Source organism: Ostrea edulis, chromosome 4 (assembly GCF_947568905.1).
Source record: "Ostrea edulis chromosome 4, xbOstEdul1.1, whole genome shotgun sequence".
In the NCBI taxonomy this organism is placed as follows: domain Eukaryota; kingdom Metazoa; phylum Mollusca; class Bivalvia; order Ostreida; family Ostreidae; genus Ostrea; species Ostrea edulis.
In genome coordinates this window covers 73,367,767-73,390,356 of record NC_079167.1, presented here as the reverse complement: position 1 = coordinate 73,390,356, position 22,590 = coordinate 73,367,767, and the positions used below count along the sequence as shown (strand labels likewise).

The 22,590-nt window shown below is 35.0% G+C and overlaps 1 protein-coding gene across 1 annotated transcript; it reads right to left on the bottom strand.

Annotated features, from left to right (window-relative positions):
* Positions 1 to 1,013: 1,013 nt before the first annotated feature.
* Positions 1,014 to 21,142, bottom strand: LOC125668341 (ubiquitin-conjugating enzyme E2-17 kDa). The gene is made up of 6 exons (XM_048902325.2): positions 21,014 to 21,142; positions 17,027 to 17,090; positions 16,432 to 16,463; positions 12,388 to 12,465; positions 4,787 to 4,892; positions 1,014 to 1,985 (listed from the first exon to the last, which is right to left on the bottom strand). Exons 1-6 carry the CDS (start codon positions 21,035 to 21,037, stop codon positions 1,846 to 1,848), a joined length of 444 nt encoding a protein of 147 aa, XP_048758282.1. The 5' UTR covers positions 21,038 to 21,142; the 3' UTR covers positions 1,014 to 1,845.
* Between the last annotated feature and the right edge of the window lie 1,448 nt (positions 21,143 to 22,590).

Genomic DNA, 22,590 nt, shown 5'->3' with positions numbered 1-22,590 from the left:
TGAACAAGCTCGAATCTGCACTATGTCAGAAAGTTTTCATATAAAAATCAGCTTTTCTGGCGTAATGGTTCTTGAAAAGAAGATTTTAAAATGACCCCACCCTATTTTTGTGATTATCTCCCCTTTGAAAGGGACATAGCCCTTCATTTTAACAAACTTGAAAGCCCTTCACCCAAGGATGCTTTTGGCCAAGTTTGGTTGAAATTAGCCCAGTGGTTCTGGAGAAGAAGATAAAATTGTGAAAAGTTTACGACAAATTTAAGAAAAGCTCACTTGAGCCTTTGGCTCAGGTGAGCTAAAAACTCTTTTAACTTCTATTCAGTATGTAATACATTAATTTACAATTCATTAATATTTATTGGATAGAGGCCTGGGGGTTATACAAATTTTTGGTGCATATTATCAACTTTTACAAAAATAACACAACTGTTATGGGTTCTGCATGATATAATTTCTACATGCGTGAATTTTCACGGAAAAAACAAACTGGATTTATAAAGAAGGTCTAAGCTATTTCATACCATGATGAAATTTTGGAATGAAGATACTTTTACTCAAAATTACAGGGCCATATTTGGGTATTCGTGGCTCTTGTTCTTTGCCATTTACCACAAAATAAAGATAAGCTCAGTCGCGTCATTTTAGCCATTTGAACTGCAAAACTCTACACCCTTGTACAACTTTAAAATATTGTCTCGAATCAAGAGCGATAGTCTTCCATTTAGACCAAGCACCATGTTGACCTACAATAACAGCCTGACGTGAAAGTTCTGAATGACCATGCATATATGGGAACGAACAGTTTGAGATGAAAACTGAACGGATCATTGTTTAAGAGACCGTCTTTCTGGAAAATATTTCTAAAATCAATATCCCAGATACCACGTTTGTAATTCAACTGAGGAGGCATGCAAAGAAACTACCCTTATCAACCGTAATCCAAACAGTCTTCTCCACTGTCAGCGCGTTGAAATACAGGTCACATATACTGGACACAAGACACAAAGCCAACGACAATTACTCCAATTTTTATTCAACTATGCACAGTTATATTACAAAGGACGTTCTGCTGAAATTACACCCCCTTCCTGACAGAGAAACATTAGGAGGCTGCTTTATATGCGAGTTTAGCACTTAATCTGTTCTGAGTGAACCTTTTTTATAAAATATAAACGAAAGACCCAATGACGAAAAACAAAATTAAAATAAAATTTAAAAAAATCACTTATCATATTGGCAATTTATTATGGAAAACAATCAATACCCTTTTAGCACTGGTCAAAAAGAAAAGTTAATAACAATCACTAGAACTTAATGTGACAAATATGGATGACTTGCAATGTGGGCTTCTATCAAGGATTACCAGCAGATTGCTTAAAGAATTTGTAATGTCCTTGTAAAATTATTAAATATGACAAAGTACATCAGCTTGTGGACACGGAATTAACAACAAAAATAATGAGCTTCAAAAGTTCAACAAAAAAATTAATTATCAAATGTCATTTCACTCTTGATTTCTTAACACACATTCATTAGTTAGGGGAAAAGTTTGACCATCTGAATGTCTGAAACAACATTATATATATAAAAAGAATAATAATAATAATAATAATAATATAGTACTTAATTAAATCTTACAACTCTTTAAAAAAGTTTTTTTTCCAGAGAACATGAGAGAAAAAAAAACCCCAGACTGAATTAAGTCAAGGACATTCACTCCAGATTCCGATATCCTGGTCTCTCTGCTGGAATGCCACTTAGTTGTGCAGCATACCACGGGAAAAGTGAAAATATAAAAATTTCAGATGCATTTCATTTTTGTCTTGTTTCGCTGTTATTACAATGTCACATGGCATATTTAGCAGTCCATTCCCTGGCTGTTGAGTTGTATTTTTCCCTGTCCGTTTTGTATATTCTGGCTATTTCTGGCACAAGAGGATCATCTGGATTTGGGTCAGTTAGCAATGAACATATGGAAAGAAGTACTGAAATAAAAAGAAAAATATTCAGTTTAAATATTAAAACAACAAAACCAACATTAAATGATATGCTGTACAGCAAATAGATATTTGGGAAATTGTAAATCATTACTCTCTATCATTAACCGATGCTCCATCAAGACTTCATGATATTCTATCATTCAATAGCATTGTACCATCAACATGTGTAACACAATCGGTTAGGGGGAGATGAAAATTGAAAAAAGATTTTCACTGCAACTTCGATGGCAAAAACTTCACATGATTTATATTTGCTCATATCTAAAGCTGGTTAAGAATTCCCTTCAAAAGCAGGGATAGACATTAACTTTACATCTCACTTGCCCGAAGGGCAGGTAAACTCGAAGTTTTACTTGTCCAAATGAAAAACTTAGATGTCCGAAATATTTTAAGACTCTAATAAGCCTGTTAACCAGTAATCTAATTATCTTAATTATCTCTCTCTGTCAATTGGTGATACAGTATGATATACTAGAATTGGCTTTCGCTATAATCTGATGATTTGGTGAAGAAAATAACATTATATGGAGTTGGGCTTTACTAATATTTGATATTCATCAAGCTGAACACAATTATTATAATAATCATATTTTCTATTAAAAATATCACTTGCCCCATCGGGCAAGTGTGTAATGAGTTTCACTTGTCCGAACTGGTTTTTCACTTGCCTCGGGCAATCGGACAACCGTTAATGTTGATCCCTGAAAAGTATTTTTCTTTTTTTATCAAAGTGGAATATTATGATCTTCCTACTAGGAACAATTTCCTGGTATTCATAAAAACTGTCATCAGTCATCAGATAAACCCCTGTAAAATTGATGTAGCACACGTTTCTTTCAATGTGATGATGAACAAGAGGCCCATGGGCCACATCGAACACCCAAGTCATCTTGGCCCATATTTAAAGATTTTTTCCTATATATTTGCACTTAAAACTTTGATCCCTATTGTGGCCAACCTACTCCCAGGGGGCCATGACTTTTAAAAATTTAACCTGTACTATGTCATGAAGCTTTCATGTAAATGTAAACTTTTCTGGCCAGTGATTTTTCAGAAGATTTTTAAAGATTTTCCCTATATATTTGTATGTAAAATTTTGATCCCCTACTGTGGCCCCATCTTACCCCCGGGGACCATAATATTTACAAACATCAATCTGCACTATGTCAGGAAGCTTTTGTGCAAATGTAAACTTCTTTAGTCCGATAGTTCTTAAGGAGAAAATATTAAAGATTTTTTTTTCTATTTATTAGTTATGTAAAACTTTGATCCCTATTGTGGCCCCATCCTAACCCCAGGGGTCATGATTTTAACAAACTTGAATCTGCACTATGTAAGAAAGCTTTCATGTAAATCACAGCTTTTCTGGCTCAGTGGTTGTTGAGGAGAAGATTTTTAAAGATTTTCCCTATATATTTGTATGTAAAACTTGACCCCCTATTGTCGCCTCCATTTACTCCCGGTGGTCATGATTTTAACAAACTTGAATCTGCACTATGTGAGAAAGCTTTCATGTAAATTTCAGCTCTTCTGACCCAGTGGTTCTTGAGAAGATTTTTAAATGACCCCACCCTATTTGTTCCTTTTTGTGATTATCTCCCCTTTGAAGGGGGTATGGCCCTTCATTTGAACAAACTTGAAAGCCCTTCACCCAAGGCTGCTTTTGGCCAAGTTCAGTTATAATTGGCCCAGTGGTTCCGGAGAAGAAGTCGAAAATGTAAATTTTTTACAGACAGACGATTGACAACAGGCGATCAGAAAAGCTTGAGATAAAAATGTGTGTAGTGAGACTGAGTTTCAGTAGCCATTTTTTGCATAATATAAGTCTCCGATTACACAACAGGAATTTATCAGAATTTGAATCTTTAAAGCAGCTTGTATAGGTGTTATTAACTATGAAACACAATATGGTGAGAAATGTTTAGTCTGTTTCATGTACTATCATTATGAAAATATCTTTTCTAGTTATATTTACTAGAAAAGTATAAGAAACATTAACTGATGCATTTACATATTCTTTATAGAGGATTAGCGCTGCATTGTCTTCACCACTCCTCATTTGTATAGTGAAAGCCTTCACAGCAAGTGATAATAAATAGGAAACCAAAAAATAACATGGTACTGTGAGCAATGCTCATTAAGAATACCCCCCCCCCCCCCCCGTTTACCTCAATCGCCCAAAGGGTGTTGTTAATACGTATAAATTACCTCTTTCCTGAGTGTTAAAAAGAAACGGCATGACAAAACCTTTGGTAGGCTCTTCTCTAGGAGTGCCTTGAGCTTTGACCTCAAAATCAATAGGGAAAACGCTTTAGAGCCCAGAAACCATATTGCTACTTCGATGTCCAGTGAGCTTGACCTTTGACCTTAAATTCGATAGGGAACATCTTCATCCCATGGGTAGTCCATATGTATGATATGGTGACTGTAGGTGGAAAGGATAATATGCTTTAAAGCCTGGAAACCATATTGCTACTTCGATGTCCAGTGCACTTGGATCTTTGAACTTTTGACCCCAAATTCGATAAGGAACATCTTCATCCCATGGGTAGTCCATATGTATGATATGGTGACTGTAGGTGGAAAGGGTAACGCTTTAGAGCCCGGAAACCAATGCGTCTACAAACTGACAACCCGATTCCAGTATATCCCACACAACTTTGTTGCGGGGGGTATAATTACACATGTAGAACAATCTTATGCTCTTAACCCTTTTCTGTCTAGCTCTTTATGGAATTTGGTGATGCTTGACATAAATACTACTAAGAAGTGAACCTTTGGCATACCTTTTGATATTGTTAAAGCTGGAGACCATTGTGAACGTAATATGTCCAGACAAATACTTCCATTACTGTTTATGTTGGGATGATATATTCTTGTTGTAAAGGCAACCTGGATAAAATAAAAAAGAAATGAACATAATGAAAGGTAAATCTCATTGATAAATTCGAGATCGAATTTTTGTAATTGTCAAAAGTTTTAACTTGTTGTAACACACTGTTTTTGCTCAAGTTATGTATGAAATTTCAACTGTTGGAAATTCATGCATGGATATCAGCAAATGAGAAAAACAAGAGGCCCACAGGCCTTATCGGTCACCTGAATACTAGTGAAAATGTATCACTACTTCCATGGGCTATGAAATCTAGAAAAAAATTCCTGTTCTCAATATCGAAGTTAAATTCTAATGTTCAGCAACAGTATAAAACAAAATGTGTTCTTAAAACTTCACTGCCCTTAAAAGTGCATACACTGATGAAAGGCTTTAAATAATAAGAGTATTTAATAAGAGTATAAATATTAAAACATCAAAATATACGACTAATTTGGACTCATCCTAAAGTCACAACCCTGGGTTGTGAAATTCACCATTTTTTGTACATCATCTTCTGCTATTCCTAAGTCTGCATTTAGATTTTATACAGTACCAGCAAACTTACACATAAATACTATATGCTAAGTTTGGCCCCACCCTGGGGTCAAAACCCTTACTCCGGGGAAAATCAAATTTACAATTTTGGTAAAAGATTAACTGCTCTATCCATTTAGTTTCAATTTAGTATCAAAAGCAGTAAAGAAAATGTTATTTAAAGGACACATATCGTGTTTTCAAAGTATACAAAATTATATGCATTTTATCTTCCTTATGATTATAGAAATTAATTGTAATAGTTCGTTCGCTGAAGTATTGCGATAATTAGCCACAATACGGACTTAAATCTAAGCCCCGATTTCAAAAAGCCTAGTTAATTAGATAGGTAGTCACGTGGTACAGTGACGTCATATGCGACCTTCGTCGATCAACTTGTTGTAAAAGTAGTGTTAGATACTTTTTAAAACTCGGGTTTTAGGGCCCTAATAAATTTACCATGGATAACATTTATTTCGATGTTAACAAATTTCCCGAGTCTTATATCTTTTAGCCACCAGTGCATGCAAATAGCGGCCCAAATGTAGCGAGGAAAGCGAGTATGAAATCTGCAAGTAAATAATGTTTACATGGGATCACTGTCTAAACAGAATATGGTAATGTCATTTCTGTAAACAACTGTAATTAGCGTTGTTGCTTTTTGAAAATAAACAGTGCAATTATTATTAAATTTATTTTGGAGAAGTTATATAAATCTAAATTATGATACGATTATGTATCATTGACAACTAGGCCTACTGTCACGGGTGCATTTCGAAAAAAAAATAATAATGAAAATTATCAAACTTATGGTGAAAATCCCAATGCCTTTAAATTATTTTATTCAAGCAATTTTATTAATCATTATTTTTTGTTTGTTTGTTATCTACACGTTGTTACTTAGGAAGTGGGAGCGCGGCGTGCTGTACGTTGTTGTAAACACGAACGTGTTCCTTTAAAAAAAAAAATGAAAGCATTATAATTCAATTCAAAGTTGGAAAATATCATATTTGATTATTTATAATTGAAAGTTCAATTATCTTTCATCTTCAAATTTCTTTTTTAAAACTACCAGTTGGTAGACACTGCTAGCGAAGTTCTGCCTATATGGTGTGACAAGGTGAAGGTCAGTTGGTGCGAGTGTGTATTGAATTTGAGAGCAGAACGGAAAGCATAAGCCGTAGGCCTATATGTAACAGTGGGTAGCTTCGATAGAACCATTTTCTCGCAGTTTATCTACGTCTTTGTTCAAGTGCTTGTTTGAAAAAGTACAGGGACAAATTCTACTGGTTTTTTTATGGCAAAGTCGTTGTGCCGACAAAAAATATTCACGTCTTGTCCCTCATACCTTCTTTCGAAAATTGAAAAAAACACAGTCCAAAGCCTCTCTACTGACAGCAAGTACACCCTTAAACGGCACAAAACACCCTAATGCAGTGTTATTTACAAGCCGTTAATGTGATAATTGTTTGTTTGTCAATTAAATCTAATCTGTTTATGAAATGGCTAACAACTGTTTTCAAATCTTCTCGCTCGAGGTCGCATATGACGTCACAGATAATGGCGCGTAAAATATCGAAGAAAATATGCATATCGCAAGATTTGAATTTCATCGCTTTCAAACTCGAAAACTACGCAAACGGTTTCATTTAAAACACATGTAAAGTAGTTTTAGGCATGAAATGAATTAATTTTTCTGAAAAAATTAAAAAGTTTAAAAACAAGCGATGTGTCCTTTAAGTGTTTTACACATAAACACTATATAACAAGTTTGGCCCCGCCCTGGGGTCAGAACCCCTACCCAGGGGATCATGAAATTTACAATTTTGGTAGAGGCCTTCCTGCTTTACATCACTATGCATTTAGTTTTTCTTACATGTGTGTGCTTCTTGAGAAGATTTTTGAAAATTTGTCATTTTTGGACAGTTTTTGCCCTGCCCCTAAGGCCCCATGGGTGCAGGAATCCTGAAATTTACAATTTATGTTCCCTTTGTTCCAAATATGTTTTATACCAAATTTGAAAAGAATTGGAATGATAGTTATCAAGAAGAAGTTAAAAATGTCTATTGTTAACACATTTAATAACTGACAGGGTTTGACACTAAGGCACGTCCGACCGACTGAGTCTACTAAATGATAGGCCTGGTCGGGTAAAATGTCGATTTACTAGTCCGACTGGTCGTGTTGAAAAAATAAACAAGAAACTTTACTTTAAACCATAAGATATTTTATTCTTAACTAAAAAAGAATAACTGTAGACTTTGCGAGCAATTTTGAACCACATGATGACACAATCTCTATTTTTAGTTCTAATAAATAAGTCGCGGTTGGATGTAATGTTTTATGAAATCTGCTCGATGTTAATGTGTGTAAAGTTATGTTTTACATGTAGATAAATTTATTTTCATTTTGTTTAAAAAACCCAGTTTATTTGAATCAAATATAAGAAAGTATTTATCAAATTAATAAATTACGTCATAAAAAGCCATTTTTCGGTGTTGACATATGTGCGGGAATGCCTATATTCAAATACAACTGCTCGTCCTAAAGGAAAGATGTCCCAAGAGAAAAAAAGTAAAAGGTTGGGAAGAAACAAAGCAGGGCTTATGAAATAGATTATAAAAAGCGGTTGAGGTCATTTTATTTTATATAGACTAGAGAATTTCCATGCCGGGTAGAATTTAAAGAAACAGAAAATGTGTTTGAAAATGAAAGCATTAAATTGAATGATGAGACTAAAGCTCTTTTTTGAGACAATTAAGTACGTTTTAGTTCATGAAAACTTAATGTTTGTCATTTGAATTAAGTACATTTAAATATGGAAAAACTATCAATTTCTGGAAAGTTGGTCAGGGCTAGTGGATGTAAGGTCAGGTCTAGCAAAAATCATTTGAAGTAGCCCGACTGGTCTAGTGCTCAAAAAAGTAAATGTCAAACCCTGACTGACCACTTTGGCCCACCCTGATACCAAAACCCCTACCCCTGGGATCATAAAATTCACAATTTTGGTAAAGGACTACCTGTTCTTTCTAAATATCTATTTACTTTCAAGTTAGTATCAATAGCACTAACAAAAATGTTATTTATGCGTTTTACACATAAACACTAAATAAAAAGTTTAGCCCCGCCCTGGGGTCAGAACCCTACTCCGGGGATCATGAAATTTATAATTTTGGTAGAGGTCTTCCTGCTCTACATCACTATGCATTTAGTTTTTCTTACATGTGTGTGGTTCTTGGTCATTTTTGGGCAGTTTTTGCCCTGCCCCTAAGGCTCCAGAAATCCTGAAATTTACAATTTATGTTCCCCTTGTTCCATACCAAATTTGAAAAGAATTGGAATGATAGTTATCAAGAAGTTAAAAATGTCTATTGTTCACACATTTAATAATTGACCATTTTGGCCCCACCCTGATACCAAAACTCTACCCCTGGAATAATCAAATTTACAATTTTGGTAAAGGACTACCTGTTCTTTCTAAATATCTATTTACTTTCAATTTAGTATCAATAGCATTAAAGAAGATGTAATTTACGTGTTTTACACATAAACACTATATATTAACAAGTTTGGCCCCGCCCTGGGGTCAGAACCCCTACCCCGGGGATCATGAAATTTACAATTTTGGTAGAGGCCTTCCTGCTCTACATCACTATGCATTTAGTTTTTCTTACATGTGTGTGGGCCTCAGTGGCCGAGTGGTTAGAGAATCACGCTCAAAATCACATGGCCTCTCACCTCTGGTCGGTGCGGGTTCGAATCCCGCTCGCGCCGGTAAGTGATAAAGTTTCTCAGTTTACTTTCGGGAGGTCGGTGGTCTCTTCCCAGGTACATTGTATCTGGGTTCTCTCTTCCACCAATAAAAACTGGGCGCCACCAGATAACTGAATAAAGTGCACTGCCACGGCACGATACGCCCGTCACATATTGTTAACAGTATAGATTGTACCCATTAAAACATTTTTTTTTATATCACCTTAATTAAATGTCACAGTGACCTTAAAGTAGGATGCGACACACCTTCTACCTAAGATGCATTAGTTGACCAATTTTGGTGATTCTAGGTCTAATAGTTTTTAAGTTATGAGCCGGACAATTTTTTGCCATATATGGCCATATCTTCTTAATGAAAAGTCACAGTGACCTGGTTTTAATGTGTGACACACCTTCTACCCAAGATGTATCTACAGACAAAGTTTGATGATTCTAGGCCTTGTAGTATTTAAGTTACGGGTCGGACACGAAAAAGCTAACAGACAGACGGACAGATTCTTACTGAAAAGTCAGTGACCTGGTTTTAATGTGCGACACACCTTCTACCCAAGATGTATCTACAGACAAAATTTGATGATTCTAGGCCTTGTAGTATTTAAGTTACGGGTCGGACACGAAAAAGCTAACAGACGGACAGACACAAACGCCATACCATAATACGTCCCGTCTTAAGACGGGTGTATAAAAATTGTTGAGTGTGGCGAAAAACAGTATATAACATAACATACATGTGTGTGGTTCTTGAGAAGAGGATTTTTGAAAATTGGTCAATTTTGGACAGTTTTTGCACAACCCCATGGGCCCCAGGGGTGCTGGAGTCCTGAAATTGACAATTTATGTCCCCCTTGTCCAAATGATGCTTCATACCAAATTTGAAAAGAATTGGACTGGTAGTTATTAAGAAGTTAAAAATGTTCAATTGTTAACACACGACGTATGAAAACCAATTGCAATAGGTCACCTGAGTAAACTCATAAAATATTGGAAGACACCCTGAAAAACATCCTTTTCACAATATTATAATGCATGGTACACAATCCATTAATGCCCACTTCTCGACAATTAACTGATCACTTAAGCACTTTGTGTGATATATTTAAGAAATAAAATTTCATTGAGGGTATTGAACTGCGACACTTCACATTTGCATATCTTGTGCTAATGCTTCATGGGAGAAAAAAAGCAGGCGTGAAGCATTATGTATTTTCAAAACGGAAATTTTTTCTTATATTTACATTTTATTTTCACTTGGGAAGTTCCAACCATAAAAATAGATGTACTATATCTATCAAGTAGCTCTGTATTCATACACATATTGTTTTACAACTGCAGCATGGTCATAATAATCAGATATTATGGCTATTGTTCAATTTGTAAAGATATCAAAGTACCAACAATGAAAATGTAAATATTACATATGATTGCCACACACTGAAATGTGTGTACATTAAAACTGGGGCATAAAAATGCAAAAGTTTCAGACATATAAATTAAGAAAAGTTGGTAACTTTTGAAACCAATGCAGCTGCATAAAAATAATTCCTTTCATATTAGAAGAAAAAAGTAACATGACACCACTTTAAATTCAACCCGAGCAAGAGGCCCATGGGCCACATTGCTCACCCGAATCACCTTGGCCCTACCATTGTTCAGCTGTTTTGATTTTTAAAAGATCAATCTTTATTCCCATGAAATATTTTGACCTCATATTGTGGCCCCAACCTAGTCCCGAAGGATAACATAACCGAAAATGAATTCACAAAGCACAGAAAAGCCTCAACACCAATATGACTAACATAATCTTGCTCTTCTGGATAGGACCAAGGTCACTGATCATGGTATAGTGTTAAATTTAAAGCAAACTAGCATAGCGCTGCACCATGCCCTTTTTTCTCTATAAAATTTTGAAAAAATATTTGTTAATAAATAAACAATTGTTCTTTATTTCACAAGGTTGATTGAAAAGTTTAAAATCAAGGCAGTAGGTATTAACTTTTAAAGAGGCTAAATGATTATTCTATTACTATCATAGTATGATACAATGAAAGTGCCCCGAAAAGTGCCCTTTGAACATATGATACAAGTATGTGTGCCCTCTCTAGATCCTAGATTTAACACTATGGTATGATATGAAGACCTTGCCTATAGAAACCTAATATAATCTATATACAAAATATGAAAGCTTTATCTATATAGTTCAAGAGATATTAATTAGGTAAGATTTAAATAAAAAAACTTTCAGGTCAAAGGTTCACAAAATAATAAGGTTTTACCATACAGAACCTACATACAAGATATGAAATCCTTAGCTGAAATAGTGCTCAGAGATTTTTAAAAAGACTTTTCCCATATTATATACAGGAGAAATATTCGCCCTCATTTTATTTTTGTCCCTTTCACTTTCGTCACTGGGTGAATTTAAGAGTGGGCGAAACTGTTTTCTCTCATATCTTTCTTTTAACACAACTATGTCTGGGCGAATTTAAAACAGGGCAAAACTGTCTGCAAGTGTAGAGAGAATAAAAATAACACGGGGCTAAAATAATCCTGTATACTGTATATATATATATATCAGCATATAACACTTACCCCCCCCCCCCCCCCCTGGTGGCCACATCCTACCCCCGGGAACCATGGATTGCACAAACTTGGATCTACTTTATATCAAGAAGTTTTCATGCAAGTTTGAACTTTTCTGGCCCAGTGGTTCTTGGGAAGATTTTCCCTATGTATTTGCATGTAAAACTTTGATCCCCTATTGTTTCCCTACCCTACCCCCAGGGATCATGATTTGAACACACTTGAATTTGCACTATATAAGGAAGCTTTCATATAAATTTCAACTTTACTGGCTTAATGGTTCTTGAGGAAGATTTTATAATGATCCCATCTTACTTTTGCAGTTTTGTGATTATCTCCCTTTTGAAGGAGAAATGGCCTTTCATTTGAACAAACTTGAATCTGCTTCACCAATGGATGATGCATACCAAGTTTGACTGAAATTGATCCAGTGGTGATGAAAATATGAAGATTACAGAGTGACAGTGATCAGAATAGCTTACTTGAGCTTTCAGCTCAGGTAAGCTAATAATACTGGAGTCTAGATCCTCCATATTCCCTCATTCAAATATTTTCATCTGAATAGTACGTTAAATAAAAAATTTCTGACCCCTAGCCTTGAAAAACACTAGTTTATAAGCTTACCTTAGGGGGTTTAAATGGATAATCTGTAGGGAAGTGTATTGTTAGAAAAAATACACCGCCTGTGAATGGACTATCCGTCTGCAATGGAAAAAAACCCAAGTTACTCTGGTTAATTCTGCACTATTTCTAAAATGGCAAGCATGCTAATTAAGATGGTTTGTTTTTGAACTGCAGTTGTATACATGTCTCTGAAAGATCATTAAATATAAATTAAAAAGTACTTTGTAATCTGCTTTGACAATCTATCTTACAAAACTAGTCTATACTGCACTGTTCCAATTCAGCAATAAGTGATTCCAGAGTTCTCAAAGTCATGGGTTTTGGGGAAACCCTTAAAAACGGAATTATTGTGTCATGGTTGACACTGGAACAAGAATTGTCATTGCTATCGCCTTGAGTGTTATGCAAGGTCAAAATTTGTGGCACTTCATCTAACACCTATACAAGTAAAAATGACTCTTACGGTATGTAGAGATGTAAAACATACCCCCCCCCCTTCCCATTATTTGTGTTCCACAATTCTTTAGCATTGAATCAGCTAGGGCTGTCACAGTTTCAAAATTCTTCGAGTCAGTTCAGGATTTTTTAATTCGGGTTCGGGTATTTTGGTTCAGGTCTATATAGCTGCAATAATGTAGCCCTATCCTATTTTTTTATTCTGACGTTTTCGGGATAGGGCTACAATTCCATAGGATCTCTGCAATGGTGCAAAATAATTTAATGAATAACCGATAATAAACTCCGTGTATTAGTCCAAAATGTTGTTTACACCAAAAGGAGTACCAACTTTGTGCTCGGGCATGTTTAATAAAGGTGTTATTTCTTAAATGTCATGTACAGCAAGCAAAATTCTTCGTCTGCTCCGCCATGCTTGTTATTGCGAGATTTCGTAGGTAGATCAACTGAAAAATCTAAACATTGACAATCAGCGTGAAAATGTAATTACTCGAGCTATTCCGACAAGAAGGAAAATCATAAATTTACACTCTGCTGTTCGTTTTTTAACTTGTAGCTTTCACCTCCGTACTTGTCCATTGATGTAAATACTACCTTATATGGCGTATGCAAATAACTTGACAATCAGAAGTTGAAACTACAGTACATCAAACATGGTATGGCGCTCAAATATGAATCAAGAAATTGGAATGTATCAAAATTGTTAAAAACGGTAAAATAGAGCCTCACAAATTATAAGTTGCAGGTTGTAAATTTACATATTGACAAAGAAACATAGAATATCATTTCATTTACATAAAGTCAGCAAAGGTTTAGACTGATCGAAAATATTGCGGGAGTGAATCACTCCAGCATTTGCACCATTACGGAGATCCTAAGGAGTTGTAGCCCTCTCCCACAAAAAAAAAATAAAATAAATAATCAAAGTACTGAAAAGAGCTAAGCTGACTTCATAAATTCTGTCTGTAATGTTAATGAGGAGGAACAACAGTAAAAAATAAAAAGTTCAAGCGTTATTCTTTATTTTCGCACATCTAAATAATACATTTTCTATAATGAAATAACAGATATGGACGGGAAACAATGTCCTGGAACTTTTCACCATGTTGAAATATAAACTTTATATGATGCTGTTAAAAGCAATGGTCACTATAATAATTTTGGTCCCACCCGGAACTAAAACCCTGTCCTTGGATCAGAAAATTTACAATTTTGGTAAAGGACACCTGCTCTTAAATATCTACTTAATCAGAATTTAGTATCAATAGCATTACCACAGCTGCAGTGTTCTAGAGGTAGAATGTTTGCTGTGTATGCGGACGGTCAGGGTTCTATTCCGATCTAAGTCGTTAAAACAGGTAGTGACAGTTCCATCGCCAAACGCTCGGCATCAGGTATGAATGTCACGGGTCCTCGGAGATGACCTTAAAAACGATGTCCTGTGTCACAGTAGGTGTGGCACGCTTAAGAACCCTTACTGCTCAATGGCCATAAGCGCCGAGCATAGGCCAAAATTGAAGCCCTTCACCTGTCTTGGTGACGTCTACCTATGTATTGAAAATTCTTGAGAGCAACGTTAAACAAGATACAATCAATCAATACAATAGTGATGTTACTCAAATATTTACACATTAACACCATATACCCAGTTTGACCCCCACCCTGGATCATGAAATGCTCTACACTACGCAATTTTTTTTCTTACAGATGTGATGTTGAAGAGAAGAATATTTTTGGAAATTTATCAAGTTTTGGTAGAAAATGTGAAAACAGTTGTAATGGTAGTTTTCGGTAAAAAGTATTCAATTGTATTACACAACGGACGCTGATCAATTACAATAAAAATGAATGGAAACTTTGAAGCCCATCATCATTCAGAACAACTAATATCTGAATAACTTACTGTTGTGTTCCAGTTTAATAGTGTATGAAGCATTTTTAGAATACAACTAAAATGAAATAAATCAATAGTTTGATACACTCGTACATGTATGTCAAACAAGGAACAAACAAACAACTGGACAAAAAAAAAATAAAAAAAAAATACACATAACCACATATCCTAACTAACAAGTGCCACAGATATTCAGGTAAAACACACCAACATAATATTGCAGGTCTATGAAACACTCTACACCCATTTCATCACCTCAACAGAAATCATTTAATTAAATGTATACATAAACATGCATCTGTATGACTTGTACTACAGAGTCTAATGCATAATTATCTGTATATAGCAATAAAACCAGGAAAGTGGAATTATTTTTTGTGATCAATAATGAAGTTGATGTCAATTCAAAATCAGGTTGGAGAGAATGTGAATCCAAATAAGTCAGACAGATACATGTATAACTGAAAATGAAATTTAGGAAGTTATTTAAAAAAGATGTTCACCATACATGTGCAATATTGATAACTTTTAAACAGAATGCTGCATTATCAACAAGAGTGGAAAGAACTCATTTTTAACATGAAAGTTAGTGCAAGAGGATATACTAAATCGAATATGATAAATTAGACTAACATATGTACATGAAATTACATTTAGACATTGTAGTGATTGTTTGTCATACGTATAAATCTTTAAAAAATATAACTCCAAGTTTGTACACAAGTACATTAAACACTGTACTCATCAACATGTGTGTACTTGTATTACACTCCCTGTATAAAAGCTTATATTCATATTGCAAAGGAAGCTCACCTGTTTGTCTGGGGTCTGAATTAGACATAATACACATTGCTTCTTGATTCTTTATATGAAAATGCAAATAACCTTAGCGAAAAAGGTCAAGATTCGTAGCTTGTGTAGGAGTTCAAATATTACAATGCAAAGCCACCCTCGCCAAAACGGTTTCACGTACAGATTCTTAATGATTTTTAAATTTTGAATTTCTTAATAATCACTTTCATTATTACAGGCGCAGATTCAAACATAAATTTTAACTGAAGAATGACCTGCTTTTGTGTCCCAATTTCCCCCAGAACTTTAACGATAGAACATTCTATCGGGGGGGGGGGGGGGGGGGGGGGGGGGGGGGGGGGGTTCCTCCTCTACTTACAACAATAATTTTCTATTATTTTTACACGCAAAGTTGGTTATTTTCACGTATATGAAGTAAACTTATGCATTGGGATTATTTATTAACGTTAACATATTTGTTGGCATGATTACTGTAAAATTATACAGCAATATCTTTGCGGTCTTCTGCACTGTTGATAATGACGATTCTCGAATATACTACCTGGAAGTCTTAAACTACTGTTACGCAAGGGCACTACGTTCCGGATCAAGGAAAGATAACTCATGTTTTTGGATTGGCCTATATGTCCGAGTCCAGTTGCAGAAAAGTTAGTTAAGTTTAACTAACAGCCAATGTGAAGTTAACGCTAGTTCTGCTATATACATAAATGTATGAGTTCATGGAAAATTAATTGTCAGTTAAAGTTATACAACCTATGTGCAACCGAGTCCTGATAAATGAAATATTAATTTTTCAAATACTGTAATTTTAAAGAAAATCACTCATACATGGATGCAACAATGTATGTTTAAATTCCACAAAACACAGTAGATTCACTCACCGGTCCCATAATTGTTGCTTGCCAATGAAATACTGAAATTGAGGAAAATTAAAATCAAAACAATATTGATTTCATAAAACTGACATATATACCAAATTTTCATGCTTCTTGAAAATCACTTCCTTAAAACCCTAAAATTACAACAAATTAACATTAGTAAAGAATATTTAATTTTGTATATGTTAACAAACAATTACTCATCGAACACAATGACTTGTGAATAAAGAGTAATGATTAAAGAAGCATGACTGCAGATAAAGAACCAAGCCCATGGGACGAACAAGGTTTTTATTTTCCAACAATATTTCAACACTATGAGGGTTACTCTTCAACAATATCTTGACACAACGAAAGTTCAACAATTTCCAAAACTTCCTTTTACATGTAAAATGTTTGATTACATGATGTCAAGGTAAACAATATCTCTAATGACCCCAAATAATAAATATTTAAAAAAAAAAGCATAGGGACTAATTGGAAATTTAATGAGATAGTAGAAATTAACAAAGATTGGCATTAATCACAGTAATCGGTACTTACAGTCTCTATGCTTTTTAGTTATTTATTTGATTAGCAGGGTTACATTGCTACTTACAGTCATCACCCACAGGTCCTGCTGAACACTGTGCTGGAGGGTCTCTGCCAAGATCATTCAACTCCTGAAAATCAAAAATATTGTCAATTTAAAAACTCCTGAATAGAAGAATTAATTAAAAGAAATGCTTGCCCTAAATGTACGTTTTTCATTGCATAATTCTGAAGATATTCCTTACTGCAATCCAGGTTCTATATCACATCAAAGTACTTTATCACTGAGCCTCAATATTTTCTTCCATCATAACAATTACTCACAATGCAAAAAAAACAACAACAACCCAGTTGATTCGTCATCCAATATAATACACATCACTTTCCCTTGGGGCTTAATGCAAGTTCTCATTCATTTCTAAACACATTCAACTTACTTAGAAGACCTAGATACCATCTCATATACAAGTCCCACACATCGAGTGTATATCTATAATGTAAAGCAGGGTGTTTACTGGATGTTTTCATGTGTCAGAGATGCAATTCAGACCAATTAACACATTTGCAGTGTCAGACAGTCAGATCGAAAACCCAAGAACTTTATGAATAAATTGCAATTTAAATGAATAACAAAACTCTTTACATAACAAATATTCTAGAGTACCATTTCTATTTTATATTAATTTAATAATAGCTCCTTAGTACTTTATTACCATTATAAAAAATATTCTAACAGTGGTAAGGGGGCTGACACACAGGTTAGTTTGAAGTTGAGTGCAGTAATTAGGGTCTATTACACTGTACCAAAGATGCTGAAAATGAATGAGTTTCTACAGTGAAGTTGAGTCCTGTACCCCAATAGGGTTTGTAGGATCCAATGGATTTTTGTCAGGTTACCGTATATTGCTGACAAATAGTAAATATGTTTTTTTCTTCTTCAGTTTTATTCTCCAAACTCTTGCACATGTATGCAAAAGGTTTTGTAAAGAATATATAAAACCAGTCTTCACGAAAAACTTCGTGAAGCACAGGCCCTTTGGGTCTCCTAGTATAATAATTTTGCAAACCCGAACAATATTTTAATGGCCCAAAATATTTTTTTCTAATTTGACCACTTGTCATTTGCAAGGTGTTGCATACTTATTCTACATTATAGATACATGTATGTTCTACTGTAGGAAAATACACAACTGACATTAAAAAGATTACATATCTTATTCTATTTTTCAACATATTAATCTCGCAGATGACATCAGCAATTCATGTTCAGAATCTACTTTGTTTTGTAAACACCATGTACAAAACATTTTGTTTTCATCAGAATTATATCTTGGCAAAGGCCCACCCTCGGTCCAATGGGGCATGGATTTTCGTTCTGTTTTCTCCTTGTACGACCGTTTTTTTAAAATTTGGATTTGATGGTTGTGATTGCGAAATACGCTTCTGAGGTTTTGAATTTCACGGACGAGTCCCCTCCCTACACGGGCACTGGAAGTTAATGTAAATATATAGTATTGTGCATGTATTTTTTTTATACATGCACATATTATATATTTACATTAACTTCCAGTGCCTGTGCCTCCCTATACTTCAGAAAAGGCAGCATGGTTGATCGTTTTTCGATGCGAAAGTCTGAGTCAATCTCACGCTTTATTTGTAATATATACAACACATACAATAAAACATTGACAGGCCCGCCAGAATCCTGAGTTAAATATTTTTAGAAGCCCGATCCCGATTTTACTGGCCTCGGGCCACTGGTTAACGTTGAAGACTGTAAAACAATGGAGGCATCCATGTAAGCAGATACCCAGCGTAGTGTATAGTTTCCAGATATACATTAAGCCATATTGTCGACACTTTCTCAGTTTGACCGCCATTATGTAGGGTCAGGTTAATAACAGGAAGTGGCCAACACTATAGGATTTTACTAAAATCTGAAAAATACAAACAGGACACACATTCTGGAAACTTGATTATTTAATAATTTGATATTTACAAAATTATGGGTACAAATGCTGGAAAATCATTTTTTTTTTTTTATGAAATTAGAAAATAAGTAATTCTTAGAAAAAGTAAATGATATTTATACAAGGTGTGACTTCCCATTCATATCCAATGTTAACTAATGATTTATTTTATGATTTTAAATCAGCTGAAATAAACATCAAACTAAAACATTTGTTATCATTTGATCATTTTGTGCATCTTTACCATTTTAATTTACTATGAATGATTTTTCCCCAATTTAGGGAAAATATCGTTAATTTTTCCCCAATTCAAAAAGAGGGGTGGTAGTTTGAAAAAAAATCAAAAAAAATCACCGACTTCAAAATATTGTTGTACATATCCTCCACTTTTCATCTCAGGACTCAACATTAACTTTTTTTCCTACTTGTCCATTCGGACAAGGGATAAAGATATTTACTTGTCCGAACTTCAACTTCACTTGTCCGAAAAATTTTCAAAAAAGATCTAATATTGTCAACTTGAAAACTGTAGATATAGTCCATTTTTATACCTGCTTGATAGATTTTTTTATCTTATTCTCTTGATAAAAACAACAAACAAATAAAATTTTATCTAGACTTCCTGTCTTGAATCAATGACTTCGTAAGATCCATGGATGATTGAAAGTAGTACGCAATAAGTGAACACCGATCCCGAGTGACTCAGCTAGTTTACATAGCGATTGATATCGGGTTCGAAGTTAATTTTTCATGCATTACTTCCGACTCTGAACTACCGATAAACTTTTCACCAAATTGTTTGGAGACTTCTTTACATAAAAAAGCACTTGTCCAATCGGACAATTGCCCATCAATATTCACTTGTCCGAAATGGTTATCCACTGGTACCGGACAAACGTTAATGTTGACCCCTGTCATCTACATAAAATTTCTCTGGTGTAGCATACATCCTTAATATATTTACAAAAATATCGGACATTTTAGCACTTTTACGTCTTTTCACGTGAAACATGTACTTCACAAATGTTTTTCTCGGTTGTACGGCATATATTTACTCTCGCTATCAAGGGATATTCGCGTTTTTGGGAGAATATCTCGCTAATGGGGAAGTGTTCCCAACCCAATTAATAGGTCTAGTAACAGAACTTGTGCATTTTCCTAAATATGGGTGAAAGATTTTGAAGAGGGGCGTTAAACAAAATTCTTCCTACGGAGATCTGGGTTAGAATAGGTCCTCAGTACCCCTTGCTTGTCGTAAGAGGCGACTAAATGGGGTGGTCCTCCGGATGAGATCGCAAAATCCAAGGCCCCGTGTCACAGCGGGTATGGCACGATTAAGCTCCCTTCCTGCTCAATGGCCATAAGCGCCGAGCATAGGCCTAAATTTTGCAGCCCTTCACCGGCAGTGGTGACATCTCCATATGAGTGAAATATTCTCGAGAGGGACGTTAAACAATATTCAATCAATCAATCCTACATATTGTCTTTTTTGTCACTATCTTGATCCAAGTAGCAAATCACTGAAGACAAAAAACATCAAACATATACAGACCTCGGAAAAATCATGTCAAATTGTTTAAAAATATCGACACATTTATTTTATAATTTCGTAATTCGAAGAATTCAAGATTATTTATAACTTGCAGATGTTCAGATTTTAAATCATATATAAATCAAACATTTTTATCGCTTACTTTAGTTGCGTGTGTTCTATTTTGACTCATTTATTTTCGGTTCCGTTTTTAAACATGTCATCATAGGTGGATCGACCTCGTTGAACTCTAGATTTCTTCAAAATGTTGCTTATTTAATCACTAATTCACCAATAATTAGCCCTACAGAAAAACTGCACATGTTACAACAATTATAATTTGGCTAATAAACAACAACACAGACTTGTACGATTCCAAGAATTAAATCCTCCACATTTGTCGTTCGATCTTTCTCGAATTAAAATGGCGGCTACGATATCTACTAGTTGTAAAACTCTGTCGCCCGGAAACAAATAATAACACAAATCCTTCAATTCCTGTATCTTATACAGCTTATTTGACTCTACAGAGTCACCTTTTATACACACATACCTTATTTATCCTCTTTAACGCCATATTTGTTTGAAACTCTGTGTCTGTTTAAACGGAAGGTTGCCTGCGACCACTTCTTTTCACCCAATACCGGATATGAAGGCAGCGCATGCGTGAATTTTTGTGCCCATTGTTATGGTTAATACAGTATAATTTTGTTTATAGGGCCTAGCGTATCTGGACGACATTGTAAAGGAGACCTTAACTTAATATATTAACTTTTGAGGTTTACAGCAGATGAATAATTAAAATGATAATGATTTAGTTTCTTCTCTGGGAGGGGGGTGGGGGTAGGGTTAACGAGGGACGGGGCGGATCCAAAGAGGGATTAACAGTTTAAAAGACCTGGACAATTTAAAAAGAATTATATGTATTATTGTGTATATCGGAACCATAGCCCTTAGCTCCTCGTTAAAGCTGACCCACTAAGATGACCTCATTAGTCATAAATCCATTGTCATGTTAAATGAGAGATATGATTAATGAATACACTTAGATAGATTTATGTTGTTTTTCTCCCACTATAAAATTGTAACGGCGCATGTACCTCACCTTCACTCAGAGAGAGAGAGAGAGAGAGAGAGAGAGAGAGAGCACTAAAAACCAACCACACTCGACACCCATGCATGTGTCCATCTAAATGTAGACACTAAGTATACATTTTGTCAACACCATTATACTCCAAATTATAATTAAACGTTGCAATATTTCTCAATCTTTTACATTTGTATTGCATAACTTTTCTCAATTTGTATTGTACATTTGTATTATATAATTTTTTATACGCATTCCCGTGGGGATCCGGGTTAGAATAGGTCCTCAGTACCCCTTGCTTGTCGTAAGAGGTGACTAAATGGGGCGGTCCTTCGGATGAGACCGCAAAAACCGAAGTCCCGTGTCACAGTAGGTGTGGCACGATAAAGATCCCTCCCTGCTCAATGGCCATAAGCGCCGAGCATAGGCCTAAATTTTGCAGCCCTTCACCGGCAGTGGTGACGTCTCCATATGAGTGAAATATTCTCGAGAGGGACGTTAAACAATATTCAATCAATCAATCATACGCATTTTTCATTTGTATTTTATCTGAGGGATTGTTTGAACTGCATTAATTTAAACTCAATATAGTTTAATCTGATTAATAAACAAAGAAAATATTATATGTTACCAGACATACAAAAACTGAATCAGAGGTCAACATCAGAAAATCACACATTTTCGTATTTTAACAGAATATTAAAAATGGATAAAAACTTGTTAAAATGACAATTCTTTAATGTCATCAGTTTAAAAAAAAATGCTAATCTATAAATATGTATTATGTAGGCCTATGGATTAATTGCGGATATTTGGGAAATAATTGTATGAAACGTGAAGCTAACGAACAGTGATCAATCTCGTAGCTCCTATAAGCAATACAAAAGAGACCCCTGGACACACCAGAGGTGGGATCAGGTGTCTACTAGTAAGCATCCCCTGTCGACCGGTCACACCCACCGTGAGCCCTATATCTTGATCAGGTAAACGGAGTAATCCGTAGTCAAAATCAGTGTGCCAAGAACGCGGCCTAACAATCAGTA